At 40.6% G+C, this 14,960-nt stretch overlaps 1 protein-coding gene across 6 annotated transcripts in view; it reads left to right on the top strand.

The window, feature by feature from the left end:
• KCNMA1 (potassium calcium-activated channel subfamily M alpha 1) overlaps window positions 1-14,960 on the top strand; it is an 845,861-nt gene that overhangs the window by 689,665 nt on the left and 141,236 nt on the right. The window contains exon 17 of one of the 6 annotated variants that reach the window (XM_077820939.1): window positions 8,655-8,666. The exons of the other annotated variants lie outside the window; for them this stretch is intronic. Coding sequence (XP_077677065.1) covers window positions 8,655-8,666 — 12 coding nt within the window. The remainder of the gene's footprint in view (window positions 1-8,654; window positions 8,667-14,960) is intronic. 6 annotated transcript variants of the gene reach the window in all.

Raw genomic sequence — 14,960 nt, 5'->3', positions numbered from 1 at the left:
TCTTTTGAAGCTCCTTCAGCCAGAGGCAGAATTTAGTGTGCACCTGTTTCTTGTTTTATTAGTATTCTTAGCATTAATAGTTCTTAATAGTAGTAGGTTTAGTATCTTATAGATGTTGGAACGCTTGTTCCCATTTGTTTTTCTCTTTTCTTTAAAAAAAATATATATACATATTTTTGTTTGTTTGTTTTTCCCCTCGATTGAGGGGCCCTAAAATTTTTTCTTGTGTCTGGGATGCTGATCTCCCTAAGGTTTAAAAGGTGCCTCTCTTGTCAAGAAGTAATCCCCATCAGTGACGAGTACTCCCAGTGCATTTGTTGTTTGAGAGATGCTCATATTCCCAGCAAGTACAAGATCTACACTTCTTTTAAGGAAAGGTCCCAAAAAACAGGGAAATAAAGTATAGGCTCTTAATAATGGAGCTAACTTTAAGACTGGCTTCTGACCAGATACAGAAAACCCACCTGTACAAGCTGTTAGTGCCCTGTCGACATTGAGATTACAGTCACTGAGAGCTTCCAAGGTGAAGATGGCATCAAAACCCTGGTCTCTAACAAGCTCTATGAGCGAGGTACCAACAACTGCGCTGGTGGTACCAAGAGTTTCCCACTCTAACGTGAAGGAGGGGATAAGAGGAGAACAACAGCAAGTTCCTCCTTGAAGAAGATTCAGTCACTGGAGGCCCTGAGATGGCTGCTTGTGAGGCTCTGAGCACTTCAGGTACCATGAAGCACTTCAACTAAGTCCCATACTACAGCGGTAAAGGCCACAGCACCAAAGACTACTATTACCAAGAAAGTGGCGTCAGTGGAATGCACCTTCCCCTTGGTACTCACATCAATGCTTTGGACAATGGCATCTAGAATGTCATCAGTGCCTGTATCAAGTTCTGTTGTGCTCCTGGTATCACAGACATTCTGGTACCTGAATGAGCCTGAGTCTCCACTCCTTGTGACTTCTGGACACCTCTCCGTACTGAGGTCTGCTGAGTCACTGACTGCTCATGTTTCTGTGAGACCTACATCTTTCCTAACTTCTACTATCCATGAAGAGGGGTTGCCACCTCTCATACAATATGTGGAGGAGCATTCTGACTCAGACTCTGAACTTTCAGTTCAGGGCTCTCCACTTTATTTCAGAAGACATTATTCCCTGATGCAGATGCAACAAAGCAGGATATCAGACCCCTGCCTACAAATATTTGGGATGACCATTGTTGGATACCTTCCCCCACCATGGCTTTGGGTTCCCCTCACTGGCCTTCCTGAGTAGCAGACTGTCTAAAGTGGTTCACGACCATAAGTGCCAACCCATGGAGAGACTGTCTGAAACAGGGCAGATACCCCAAACTGTTTGTATGTTCTATAATTCAATATCCCCAACCCGGTAACAAATGTGAACTGAAGCGCTATAATAGTCCTATCATGGAATCACAAACAGACTGAAATGCGCAGGAGGACTATCTTGCAACTGAGGCAAGCTAGACTTCGTAATAGTTGGTTGCTATATACCAAAGATCACTAAAGATTCAGGTGGCTTCCATTCCCGAGAGAGCAGTCACTTACCTCAAGTCAATTTGTACCTCAGATCTGACATCAGACAATGCTTGTAGCCAATCCTATAGTAAACTAACTAACGATTTATTAATTAGGAAAAATAAATACAGGTTAAAGCAGACAAACAAATATACACGAATGAGTTACAGTCTGTGGTTCGAAAAGCATACAGAATTGTAGCAATCTGTCAGCACTGAATGTCTTTTAGGGGTAACCCAGGTTCACTCTGGGGGTCTCTGCTTCTGTTTCATAGCTCCAGCCCTGTCAAAGTTTAAAAAGCAAAAGAGATGAAAAATTTTCTTGTTCACTATCTTTATGTCCTCCAAAGCTGATGGGATGAGCCTTTTTCCATGTAGACCTCTACATGGGTGTGAAGGGGCAATTAACAAAGTCTTTGTATCATGATGTCCCACAATGGCCCATTTAGTTTTGATGGCCTTTTTAATCAGCAGGAGACAATCTCATCTGACAGATCGATGGTTTTAGGGCAACCATTTTTTACAGTTATAAAGCAAAAACTTAAATCATGTGTTAAAGATATTATAAATGAGATTGATGCATGCAGCAATTTACAAGCATTTCATAAAATCTAAACACTAAACATATTGTTATAAGTTCAGTATCTATACTGACACACAGGCGAAAAGAGTGGTTTACAGCAATGAATTTCAGTCCTTGACAAGAGCTGGCACCTGGTTTGCCAGTGTCACACTGGGATCCTCGGGCAATGTACCACCAGCGATTTCAAGGGACCATGATTCCCAGGAACACAGAATCCCTTGTTCCTGGATACTACCCATCCATCCTCTCCACTCTGAGCCAAAGGAGACCTTGAAGGAGCAAGAGGCAAGAGCAGAGAAGGAGTTCCCCCCGGCCCCTTAAAATATTTCTTTGTCATCACCTGATGAGGCAGTAATGCCACAACTGCCTTCATTAGCCAAAAGACTTCAGGCAATTCCAGGACCTGATTAAAACAGGTTGCTGACACCCTGCAAATTCCCCTGGAAGAAGTCCAGGGTTCCCAGCACAGGCTTTTGGACATATAGCACAGTTCTACCACAGCACAGGCATCACTGCCAATTAATGAAGCCCTTTTTGAGCCAGCCAAAACTCCAGCAATGCCCCCCACCCATGCAAGTGGGCTGATAAAAAAAAATACTACTTTCTGACCAGGGATTCTGAGTTTTTATTTTCTTGCCCAGTACCAAATTCTCTGGTAGTGGACACAGTCAATGAAAGGGGAAGACAACATACCCCAAAAGCCACTTGTTATGATAGGGCCAGAAATGTCTAGACCTTTTTGGTTGTAAAAGCTACTTATCAGCAACCTCACAGTTCAGGCTACTGAACCACCAGGTGCTGAGGTCAAAATATGACCTACCTGGCCATTTGCCACAGGAACACTGAGAACAGTTTGAGCAGCATGATAAAGGGGATGTGTCCGCTCTTTGCAAAAATATCACTGCAGGCTTCACTCGATACAATGGACCCTACAGCTGGATCTATTTTCACAGCAGTAGTGATAAGACAAGCTTCGTGGTTTCAGTTGTCTAGATTCCTGTGGGAAGTACAATCTATAGTGGAAGGTTTACCTTTCAATGGCCACAAGCTCTTTGCAGACTCCACAGATGACTCGCTTCATACCTAAAGGACTTTAGGGCCACACTTTAGGTCTTTGGGGATATACACACCTGAAAATAAGAGAAAATTTAGCAGATCTCAGTCAGCACAGAGACCTCACACTGTTCGATTTTTTCCACCTTCCATAGGCCACCATAACCACTAGCTAAGAGATTGATATTTTCAAAGACGCCGCCTACAACTACATTGACTGTTTAATCCCAACCATCAACATCATCCATATGCCAATTTTGGTGGTTTGGTCAAGAGTCTAAGCCACCCACTGACCAGAATTTCTCAGGTGCTCTGCCTCTCTCTACTCTATTGACTATGGGAGGCTATAACGATGGACAAATGGGTATTGGAGGCCATTACATTGGGTTATACTATCCAATTTACCTTAATCCTGCCTCCCACCCCCCTTCCCTGTCCCTCTTCATGGACCCCTCTTACGATCAATTACTGACACGGGAGATCTCATTGCTCCTAAGTCTAGGAGACATAGAACCAGTTCCACTTCAACACAGGATAAAAGGTTTCATTCAATGTATTTTCTGATACCTAAGAAAAACAGGGATTGGAGACTGATACTAGATCTCAGACCATTGAACAAGCATGTCAGACATCTGAAATTCAGAACGGTGTCCCTAGTAGCTATAATTCCCTCCCTGGAATTTGGGGACTGATTTGTGACCCTCAACTTCAAAGACGCTTATTTCCACATAACGATTAATCCCACTCAAAAAAGATTTCTTCATTTCACAGTCACAATTATTACAAGTATTGGGCCCTACCCTTTGGCCTGTCTTCCACCCCAAAGGGTGTTCTCAAAGATCACGGTGGTCATAGCTGCCTACCTCCATCATCTAGGAATAAGTCTTTCCCTACCTCAACAACTGGCTCCTCAAGGGACAATGATATCAGGAGGCTTGGTTGACAGTTCAAACAACTTTACTATTCCAAAGTCTAGGCCTGCAGATAAATCTTGAGACATCGATTTTGACCTTACACAGCAAATTCTCTTTATAGGATAATTTTTAGATTTGATAATGGGCAGAATTTATCTCCCTCTCGACAGGTTCCTTGCTCTAAAGAACCTTATCTAAAGAGTGCAGCTGAGCCCTCAAGTTTCAGCAAGGACATATCTGCAACTGCTGGGACACATTGCAGCTTGCATTTTTATGACACAGGTTGCATCCTTGATGTCTCCTGGAGAGGCATAGAACACTTTATGTACCCAACAAACACAGTCTGAACAAACAAATATCTGTATCCAGCTGGCTCCTTCAGTCAGACACCTGGTGGCAGAATCCTTCCAAGGTTTGTGCAGGAATCCTGTTCAACCAGAATCCCCCTATCATTGTGTTAACATCAGATGCTTCCTTCTTGGGATGGGGAGCACATTTAGGTCCTTACATAGACCAATGGAAATGGTCATGACAGGAACAATGCTTACTCATCAATATATTGGAGTTAAAAGTGGTCAGAGCTGCTTGCCTTCACTTTCTTCCCCTACTCAAAAACAAGTCCATGAAGATCATGACAGACAATGTAGCTTTCATGTATTATATCAGTCATCAGCGGGGTGTGCGCTCCCCCGACACTGAACTGAAGCGATAAAGCTGGAACTGGTGCATAGCCAATCAGATAATCATCTCGGCTTCGTACCTTCCGGAAACACAAAACAACATGGCAGAGGACCTTAGCAGACATTTCTCCCTAAATTGCAAATGGGAGTTGGATTCTTGAGTCTTCAAAAAAAATTCCTAGCTTGAGAATGTCCACAGGTTGACCTTTTTGTCATGGCAGCCAACACACAGTACAGGAAATTCTGTTGCAGAGGGGGACTTGATCCCCAATCTCTAGGAGACATTCTCCTTATTACATGGACAAAAAGCCATTTTTATGAATATCCTCCAACTCCATTGCCATTAAAGGTCCTCTTCAAGATCAAGTAGGACCAAGCCAAGATCATTTTGATTGTGCAAACTTGGCAAAGACAAGTTTGGTTTCTTACCTCATTAAACTCACTCTTGCCCTGCATGGTGGCTCCCAATCAAACCTCGACTATTGTCTCAGGATGCAGGTCAGACGCTTCATCCCAATCTGAACATTCTGCAACTACAAACATGGTTCCTCAGTGGTTTTCCACTAGAGGCCACCTGTTCATCGGAAGTACAAAATGTACTTTTAAATAGCAGAAAGGGGTTTACCAGACTCACTTATCTTCAGAAATGGAGAAGATATAATCTTTGGTGCATCTGGTGCCATCTTTCACCTATCTAGTCATCTTGTTCCACAATCTTGAATTACCTGTTGGAATTGAAAATTTGAGGCCTTTCTGTGGTTCCATCGAAATTCATTTAGTGGCAATAACAGCTTTCCATGTGCCAGTAGTCGGTTTCTTAATATTTGGTCAGCTGAGCAGAGCAAGATTCCTGAAAGTCTTTGAGTCTTTTTCTGCAGATTACAGCCCCGACACTGCTTTGGGATCTCAACCTGGTTCTTAACCATCTCATGAAACAGCTCTTTGAGCCACTGGCTATGTGCTCACTATTACATCTGTCTATGGAGATGGCCTTTTTGGTGGCCATCACTTCTGCTTGAAGGTTTGCAGAGATGGGGGCTTTAATTGCAGGCCCTCCGTTTACTGTGTTCTCCAGGGAGAAGCTATCATTAGGACTTCATCCAAAGTTTTACCTAAGGTTTCTGCTGAGTTTCACATTAACCAAACTAGTCACCTTTTGTTTTGTTTTGTTTTTTCTCGAGGCCACATTGGCCTACCCAGGAGTCTATCTTCCATACATTAGATGTTAAGAGGGCATTAGCCTATTACTTCAACAGAACTACACCATTCAAGAAGACCCATAGACTCTTTGTTTCTATTGCAGATGGGTCAAGGGGGAGCCTCTGTTTCCACTCATTGACTTTCTATATGGATTTCTATATGCATTATTGCCTCTTATTGTTTTGCTGAGGTTCTGCCTCCCCTACAAGAGACTGTGTGCTCTACTAGATCATAGTCTATGTTGGCAGCCCACTCAAAGACATTCCAGTTGCTGAAATCTGCAAGGCTGCAATGTGGTCATTGATGCATATGTTTTCTGTCCATTGTGTCTTGGTTCACACTGCAAGATCAGATGCTGCAGTAGGTCACGCAATTCCTTCTTCACCGATGGACTCTGTTCCAAAACTCCCACCTCCTTAAGGGGTTACTCCTAGGGCAGGGGTGAGAAGGAGTCAGAATTTACCAATGTACATTGTCAAAGTGCCACAGTAATACGTCAGCAGCCCCCCATCAGCTCCCACCCCCTTCCCCGCTTCCAGCACTTCTCACCCACTGGCAGCCCCGCTGATTTTAGTGCCTCCCCCTCCCTCCCCGCACCTCCCAATCAGTTGTTTCATTGCGTGCAGGAGGCTCTGGGAGGGAGGGGAAAGGAGCGAGGGCACGGCAGGCTCAGGGGAAGGGTGGAGTGGGGAGAGGGCCTGTAGCAGAGCCAGGGTTGAGCAGTGAGCACCTCCTGGCACATTGGAAAGTTGGCGCCTATAGCTCCAGCCCTGGAGTCGATGCCTATACAAGGAGACGCATATTAACTTCTGAAGAGCCGGATGTGGCTCCGGAGCCATAGGTTGGCCACCCCTGTGCTAGGGAGTCACCTGAAGTGGAGCACTCACAGGCATGCTACTTGAAGGAGAAGAAGAATTTACACAGCTTGTGTAGTAACACGAGTTCTTTGCGATTTGTGTCCCTGTGGCTGCTCCACTACCCACCCTCCTTCCCCTCTGCTTCGGAGCTACCTCTGTGGGACTTTGCGGTAGAGAAGGAAATGAGGGCAGTTCACTCATGCGGCCTTATATAGCCTTGTTACGGGGTACAAGGATGTGCGGGGCTCATATGCAGGCCAAACGGGTACTGCTACCAAAAATCTCTGTTTAAAGGTGCCCGGGTGCATGCACACCTGAAGTGGAGCACACACAGGGACCCATGTCAAAGAATTACTCACTCTGTGCAGTGACTGGAAGCTCTCTTTGTGTACTAGTCCGGCACAACAAACCAGATGACAACATTTTTTGTCCCTGATTTCCATTATTATTTTTAATAATACATGTTATTTATCTGCTTTTATAAGCAAATTATATACCTGTTCCTATGGTTGCACAGAAAAACTCCCTTTGAAGTCAGTGATAGTTTTCCTGTGCAAGAACCATAGGATGAGACATACTACTGTACGCAGTTTTAAGAGACACATAGTGAAATCCTGGCCCCACTGTAATCAACAGCAAAGCTCCCATTGACTTCAGTACAGCCACAATTTCAGCCATAGTGTAAACATCCATTTCCCTAAGCAATCATTTGCTGTGTACATATTTCATGATCCTTTTTTACCTTTGTTTCTTATTTTTTCACACTGAAATTTAAAGATGTATTTTATTTCATGAAGAATATGATTAAATTCTCTTTTTTAAATGAAGATCTTTAAAAAGGCTTTTCTTAAAAAAAAAAAAAAAAGAAACCCAATAGTTTATGCAAATCCAACTATAAATAATACAGCCATATACACATGGTGAATATAAAATATAATTTATGAAACAAAATGGTGAAACTATATAGACCATATTTTATGCTTCTTACAAATTCTTCATAATAAATCTAATGCATAATTATATTTTACCTTATGGAATTTGAAAAGTCACATAAAAACTGAACCTAACTGTAATATATTAAGAGATTGCTCAATTTAAAAATTTGATCCTGATTTGAAATCCACTACCATAGATCCGTGCACCTGTGCAGAATCTTACTTAAGTAAATGGAATTCCCTAGAGGTGCACTCTAGCTGATTCCACTGTCAGATCAAAATCTGAGTTAGCTGCTAGTGTATTTGAAATAACGTATTCTACTCTTGGGCTAATAATCCTGGATACGTTTGGTGTTAACATGCTTGAGAAACACTTCTTTAGATTTACTGTTGTTTCTATGATGTAGCCCCAAAGTTTATTTCTGAAATAGTATTTCTTAAACCAGTTGCAGAAAGGCATCATCTCATGTGTTAAAAAAAATTAGTCCAAAGGGGCATGTAGAGAATCTGTCTGAGATCACGACAGAAAAAAAGTTATTGAATATTCACAAACCACATCAGTGCAAATTGCAAAGACACACACAGAATCCCCATCCTTATCTCTCAATGCCATTTGGAGTTTTCCATTGCCCCCCCCCCTTTTTTTTTCTTCCTGCAAGAGTAAGCAAGAATGAAGGCCTAACCAACATTCTTCCCTCATGCACCCTATGTTTTACTCCTCTGTTAAATATTCTCTTTGTCTCTCCATTTATTTGTCCTCATTCTCAGCAGAAAAACCTTTTTTTAATGTTATGGTCATTGAAGAATTTTCAATAAAGGGTTTTTTTGCTTTTGTTTTCTTGTCAGTTGATTTCTTATCGAAGTGTTTGATTTGCAATTTTTTTCTTGTCGTTTGCAGAAGCCGAAAGCGGTATGCCCTCTTCGTTACCTTTCCTTCCAACCTCAACCCTACCTTCACTCCTTCTAACTTCAGGACTAATTCCTTGCCAAGAACTCAGGAAGATAACACCTTTGTCTATCTTTCTCTCTCTATATGTATATATATATATATATATATATGTGTATATATATATATATATATATATAGTCATGTGTCTATGTGTGTGTGTATATATATATATATATATATATATATATATATGCATATTTATATATGAGCCCCCAATTTCAAAGAGGAGAGAAATAGAATCATTTTGTTTCTTTATTGGTTCTTGTGACTCATGCACTAACTTCTTTGCAGGAATTATAAAATTAAATATAAGCATTAGACTTTTATTTTGTCGTGGAACCATTGATGTATCCAATTATTACATTTGGAAATCAAACTCAGTCTGCTGTTCACCGTCCTTTTTTTCTCTTTTTGTTAATTTATTTTGTATTGTGACATGTCCTCTGTGTCTACCAGTCTGTGTGCTGCCATTTTATCTCCATATTTACAACCTTATTAATAGCCTCTCTTCCCACAGAGTCTTTCTGTAAAATACAAGTTTTTACAATACAATACTTTGTGCTCTTGTAGTTTTGCCTCCCGTTAACAATGACCAAATGCCTGATTTTTTTGCATTGCTGATCCAGAATAATTCTAATACAGTACTCATTAAAGTTACCGTACTGTTCCAGTGAAGTACCTAGAGGTAGTTTATGCTGTATGTTCCTATTCATTTTATTACACGAGCTTTTATTGAAACAACTCAAATGAAAGAGTTTGCTTTGTTTGTTTTTTCTTTGTGTTGGCATGTTTTGCATATTCCTTTAATAACCACGTTACAGGCCTCATCTCTAGCCTACATTCCATTTTGTTGTTTTTGGTTTGAATGAAATAAACAGGGCGGGTCCTACCACATCCCTATTTTTTAACAACTTATCATAGTCTGACTCTTTGTGGTGTTCTTTGGAGACTTCTCATTGTCAAGACATATTTCAGTTTCCTACTTAATCACATACTCCAACCTTAATTTCCACATTTGTTCTGTTGTGTGTATTCTGTGTGTTGTGCTTATTTTCTTTATAGTCTTACACTACTGGGCTTTTTGAGTCGATGTGTGAAAAGAGAGGTGGCTTCCTGTCAGTTTGGCATATTGATATGATCCAACTGCAGAGAAGTTATTGCAACACAGCATCTTCAAGGATCTGCAGTTGTTGCACCTCTACTTGGTTTCTTGCTTTTGAGTGTATTTACCTTGTGGTGAAGGCATGCTGATTCTGGCATGTTGAGCAGTGTGAAAAAGTGTGGTACGAAGTGCAGCTGCTTGCTCCCAGAATAAAATGCATTATGCTGCTGAATTCATTTATTTCCATTGTATTCCTAGTTGATTCACATCTTAAACCAAAAACACTAATTGAACTATTTTACAGTGTATTAATTTCAGTGCAATTATTGAACTAGTTAGTGCTAGCACATCCCTGGTAAAGTACCTTATACACGCATGGCACACTTAGTAGTCATTAAGAACTTAATTCCTGGGAGCAACATTTTGTGATTCTGTTTGCTTGTAGTAGCTAAGCTTTCATATACTGTAGCATGTAATGTTGCAATGTGTCTTTTGCCTTGTATCCTTTTTAGTGTCATAATAGAATTTTCTATGTATAGCTATATGGAATTTGTACTCATGTCAGTCATAGAGCCCAGAAGAAAGAAGCAATGCCTATGAGTTACAAGCGGTGTGCAGCTGGTATTCACACAGATCCCACACGCTGGTTTGTGCACCTACCCTCACACGTGCTTTCAAAATATATTCTGAAAAGCCATAATGGTTCAAATTAAATCTATAATTTATAGTTGTTTTCATGACATGGCACAATTAAGGAGGCCATTGCACTAATATTGTGCATTTCATCTGGGCACAGCATGAACCAGTATAAAATGGTAGCTGTGTTTATATGTGTGATAGCTATAGTCAATAACATCCCATTATCTCGTTTCAGTTAATATGAGTATTATAATATGACTATTATAATATGTGACTGATGAATATATTAGAGTTACTATTTTAGTTGCATGGGGAATGGTACAGTACATCTACCACAAGGTTTAAACCAGAGTTGTCATGGCCTTTTGTCATTGATTTAGTTCAAAGTTTGCCATTTTTTGCTTCATTGAGTTAAAAAATGGACCCTATTTTTAGACTGGGATCAATGGCAGTTAGGAGTGTATCTGAAAAATATGAAGAGGAATATCGCTGGGTCAGAACAGGTCCCTTGGCATGGATCTCCACAAGTGTTGTGTTATTTATTTATCTGTACATATTACATGTTACACTGTGAGGTTAGATATTAGCAATTAGGGATTAAATTTTCAGAAGTGCATAAGTCACTTAGAAGAATAAATCCCATTTTCCAAAGCTTCTAAGTTACTTAGTGCTTTTGCAAATTTATCCTAATGAAAGTAAAACATAAAGTGCTAATAACACTGTAGAATGAGACATAGTTTGGCTCATGCTGTGGGAGTTTCCCAACAAAGCTCTACCAATACACCTCCATCCTGACCTACATCATCCCTTTGTCTTCCAGTCTTGGGGCTCCACACAAGGTTCCTGTAAAGGTGCCTTGCCTTGATCTGCTGTCCTCTCTGCTATTTCCATCCTGGTTTCCATCTTCCAATGCATCTTAAACTAATTCCTGTCCTGTGTCATCCCTGGTAATGGAGTTTGAGGTCTTTCCTGAACAAATCTGACAGTCACACCAGACTTGGAGGTAGCTTTGTGATATGGAACCATTGCCCAGTGTAGGGACCCAAACTTGTGTTCATTTGTGATCTGAGCAGAGGCTTCACTTGGGCAAAAGGCCAACAAATGAATGCACTATGACACGTTCTTTTTCATAAATTCATTTTCAATAACTGTATGCAAACTAATATATAGAACTCAATAGAAATGCAGACAACAAATCTTATGGTTCACTTTTTCTATGAGTGAGACTGAAGATAGCTGGACAGTATGGGAAGATAGAAAAAGTTTTCTCTTCCTTCTCAAATGTGTGAAAGAGGGTTTTTCAATATATATTCTAATAGCATAACAAAAAATTATCTCATAGTAAGCTTTCTACCAAGTCAAGTAATTGAAAGAAACTATTCTCACCAAAAAGTGGCTGGTCACTTTTTCACAATGATAATTTGTAAACTGAAATTCAGGCCATCCCATGCCTGGCGTAGACATCAGACAATGTGACAGTAGTAAAGATGAGCACCCGAAGAAAGTCTCACAGGTATTTATAAAAGCAGTACTAGATTTTGATACCTGTAGAGAAGGCATTTATACAAGAAACAATATCATGCACACATACTGTATTTAATATTTTATGCAAATCACTGTATTGATACACTGTGTAACCAGTCCTATCCACATAAAGTGAGAGGTAATATATGCATGGCTTATGGTCTGTTACTGTGACAGTGAGCTATTAGGATATTTTCTGGTGAGTTTCTACTTAGATACTGGCAGTGGATGGTTTGTACATTTAAAACACCAAAACAGAAACTATGTGGTTCTCAATATAACACCCCAGAAGCTACTCTCGGATATCTCCTTCTCATGTAGGTACTTGTAGACCACAACCAAGTCATGTCTTAACCTTCTCTTGGAAAAACTAAATAGACTGAACAGTACACAGTATTCCAGTAATATTCTCATTACCCTATCCATTTCCCCCCTTGATAGTCTCCTGCTTGTACATCCAAGGATTGTTCTAGCCCTCTTAACTACTGCATCACACTGGGAGTTCCTGTCCACTTGTTACCGGCCATGACTCTAAATCCTTTAGAGAGTCACTGCATTCAAGGATATGCTTCCTCATCTTGTAAATGTGACCTACATTCTCTGTTGCTAGATTTATGACCTTGCATTTGGCTGTATTAAAATGCAGGTTATTCAAATTAACCCACTTTACCAAGTGACCCAGATTATACTAGAGTAAAAATTTTCAAACTATGGTCTGTGGGCCACAGAGAAATTGCTTGTGGTCCATGGAGAATTGACTGGTCACATGGTACTGCCTCCTTCTCCCTATTTTCGACTGCTAAATTGCATTAAACCGCAGCTAAAAATATATTAAATATTTTTCTAATATTTGTTTTCTATGTAAAGATCCAACAATAGCTGCCACATGACCCACACATTTATGAATGGTAGGGCAGGTTGTCCATGAGAGAATCTTTGTATTGAGATGTGGTCCATGTTGTGAAAAAAATTGAGATTCCCTATGCCAGAGGAATATACTCCTGAAAGTGAGGTCTGCCAAAGAAGCTGCATATCAGAAGTGTTCTAGCTAGTTGCTTCTTCATTAGAGCCGAAGCTAACCTAACCTGGAAATATAATAAAATAGGGAAATTCGATTCTCTCTTTAAAAGTTCAAAATTATATAACGTTCCTTGTCTGATTTAATAGGTTGGTATTAGATTAAAAAATGATCAAATGACTTTGCGATATCAGTGTATATTTGGAAAAATCAGGAGATGTTCATTTTTCATAGCATTGTTCCAGTTCATGGCATATAATGCATTTCATAGTTTGTTCCATTCACTGCTATTCACTCTGTGTAAAAGACTAGGGATACCTAAGGGAGATGTTGAGACTAGATGAAGTTCTGGTAGAAGTCTTCCTCTTCTACAGCCCCAAGATTACTATACCACACCATCTTCTCCTCTGTTGAGACACAAAGTAATTCAAAAAGTTGGTATTATCATGGGCTTGTTATTCAGATACATGTCACTGTGATGATGATGAAGTTATTGTGAAGTTCCCAGTTCTTTTTTTCCCAAGTCTCTCAAAAATCTTTTACTCCTTACCTACTTGAATCAATCCTTAGCATCACTAGCCTGAGCTATGTTTTGATAGCTTTTTGAAGATAGCAGTCCCATCAGAAATACCTTCTTTTAGTTGCTTTTATAAGTCATGCAAACTGGGTAGAACTTGCTTGTGAGTAGCTGATGCTTGTATTGCCTGTACGTCAGAGTGTGAGAATAAAATCAAATCTGCATGAGCCTCTGCTGTTATTTATTGTTAATAACACTGATAAGACAGATTTCTTCTTATTCCCATCACATACACAGTCACAAATCCTTATTTTGTGGTTATGACCCAGTGCAGTACAAGATCTTCTGTCAGATATGAAATCAATTTGTGTGAGTTAGTATTACACATATATATTAAAGGTGAAACTGGCCACCTAAAGTAAGTTTGCCTGGAACTTCCCGTTAGAAGACCCTGTTTTCAGGTGCTTGTCACCTTGATAAATTTTTACTGTTTGGGAGAAAATTTTCTATACTGGGTGTCTGCCTCAGGCTGATCAATTTCCAAGAATGAGATTAAGGAAAAAATATGTTCTTTTGCTCATTAAAAACATTTTTACAGCCATTTCATCTAGCATCGCCATGCTTTGGAACAAGGGCTTGATATTTGTTATAGGGTTTACTGATGTGTCAGGGGTATACCTTTCACTCTTTCTTTGAAAAAACACACAGATTTATTAACATTTGAAAAATCCATTTGCACATGGTCAGTAGAAATTTGTTACCATTTGGCAGCTGAATTCTGAGATTATTCCATCTGAGCATGCTCCATCCCAGGACTGTCAGGGCTATGTAGGACTTTCCCTGAATTGCTTCTTTTAGCTTCTGTGGCTTCTTTGACACTGGATACCAGTATTGAGAGCAGACAAAATGTCACTCTTGTGTTCTTATTGTCCCCACTTCCCCTCTCCCACTGCTGGCATCCTGGCAGTATGGAGGAGTAAGCAACCTGACTCAAATGCAGAGGGCCCAAGAACTTGATGTTGCAGGGAGGAGAGTCGTTTAGGATAAGGAACCTCGGGTGGGAAGGCTGGGAGTGGGGAAGAACGAGTGGGGCTGGCTGGGCAAGCAGACTGTGACTGAGATGAAGAATGTGGGAGTTGGAGACTGGGACCGGCTAGGATGAGGAATTAAGGGCAAAACTAAGACAAGCTGTGAGGAAGAGATAGGACAGGCTTGAGAGGGTGGGCAGAATGGGTCAGGTTTGGGTGGGACAGGAGAAGAAAGGTCTGTGATCACAAGGGAACACTCCCCTCCAGAATCTGGAATAGAACCCATGATTCCTGAGTCTCCACATTTTTTGTGTTAGCAAATATCTGTGAAACCCAGCCACTGGCAAAGCGTGTGTCTCATCCACCTCTAGTGGATGACAACTTACATTTCCTGTCAGTTTCTCTGTTAGCTTGAGTAGCAGAGGTC

The sequence above is a fragment of the Eretmochelys imbricata genome, chromosome 7, assembly GCF_965152235.1.
Source record: "Eretmochelys imbricata isolate rEreImb1 chromosome 7, rEreImb1.hap1, whole genome shotgun sequence".
NCBI classification, from domain to species: Eukaryota; Metazoa; Chordata; order Testudines; family Cheloniidae; genus Eretmochelys; species Eretmochelys imbricata.
The sequence above is the reverse complement of the archived record's forward strand: the minus strand, read 5'-3'. Positions and strand labels throughout refer to the sequence as shown.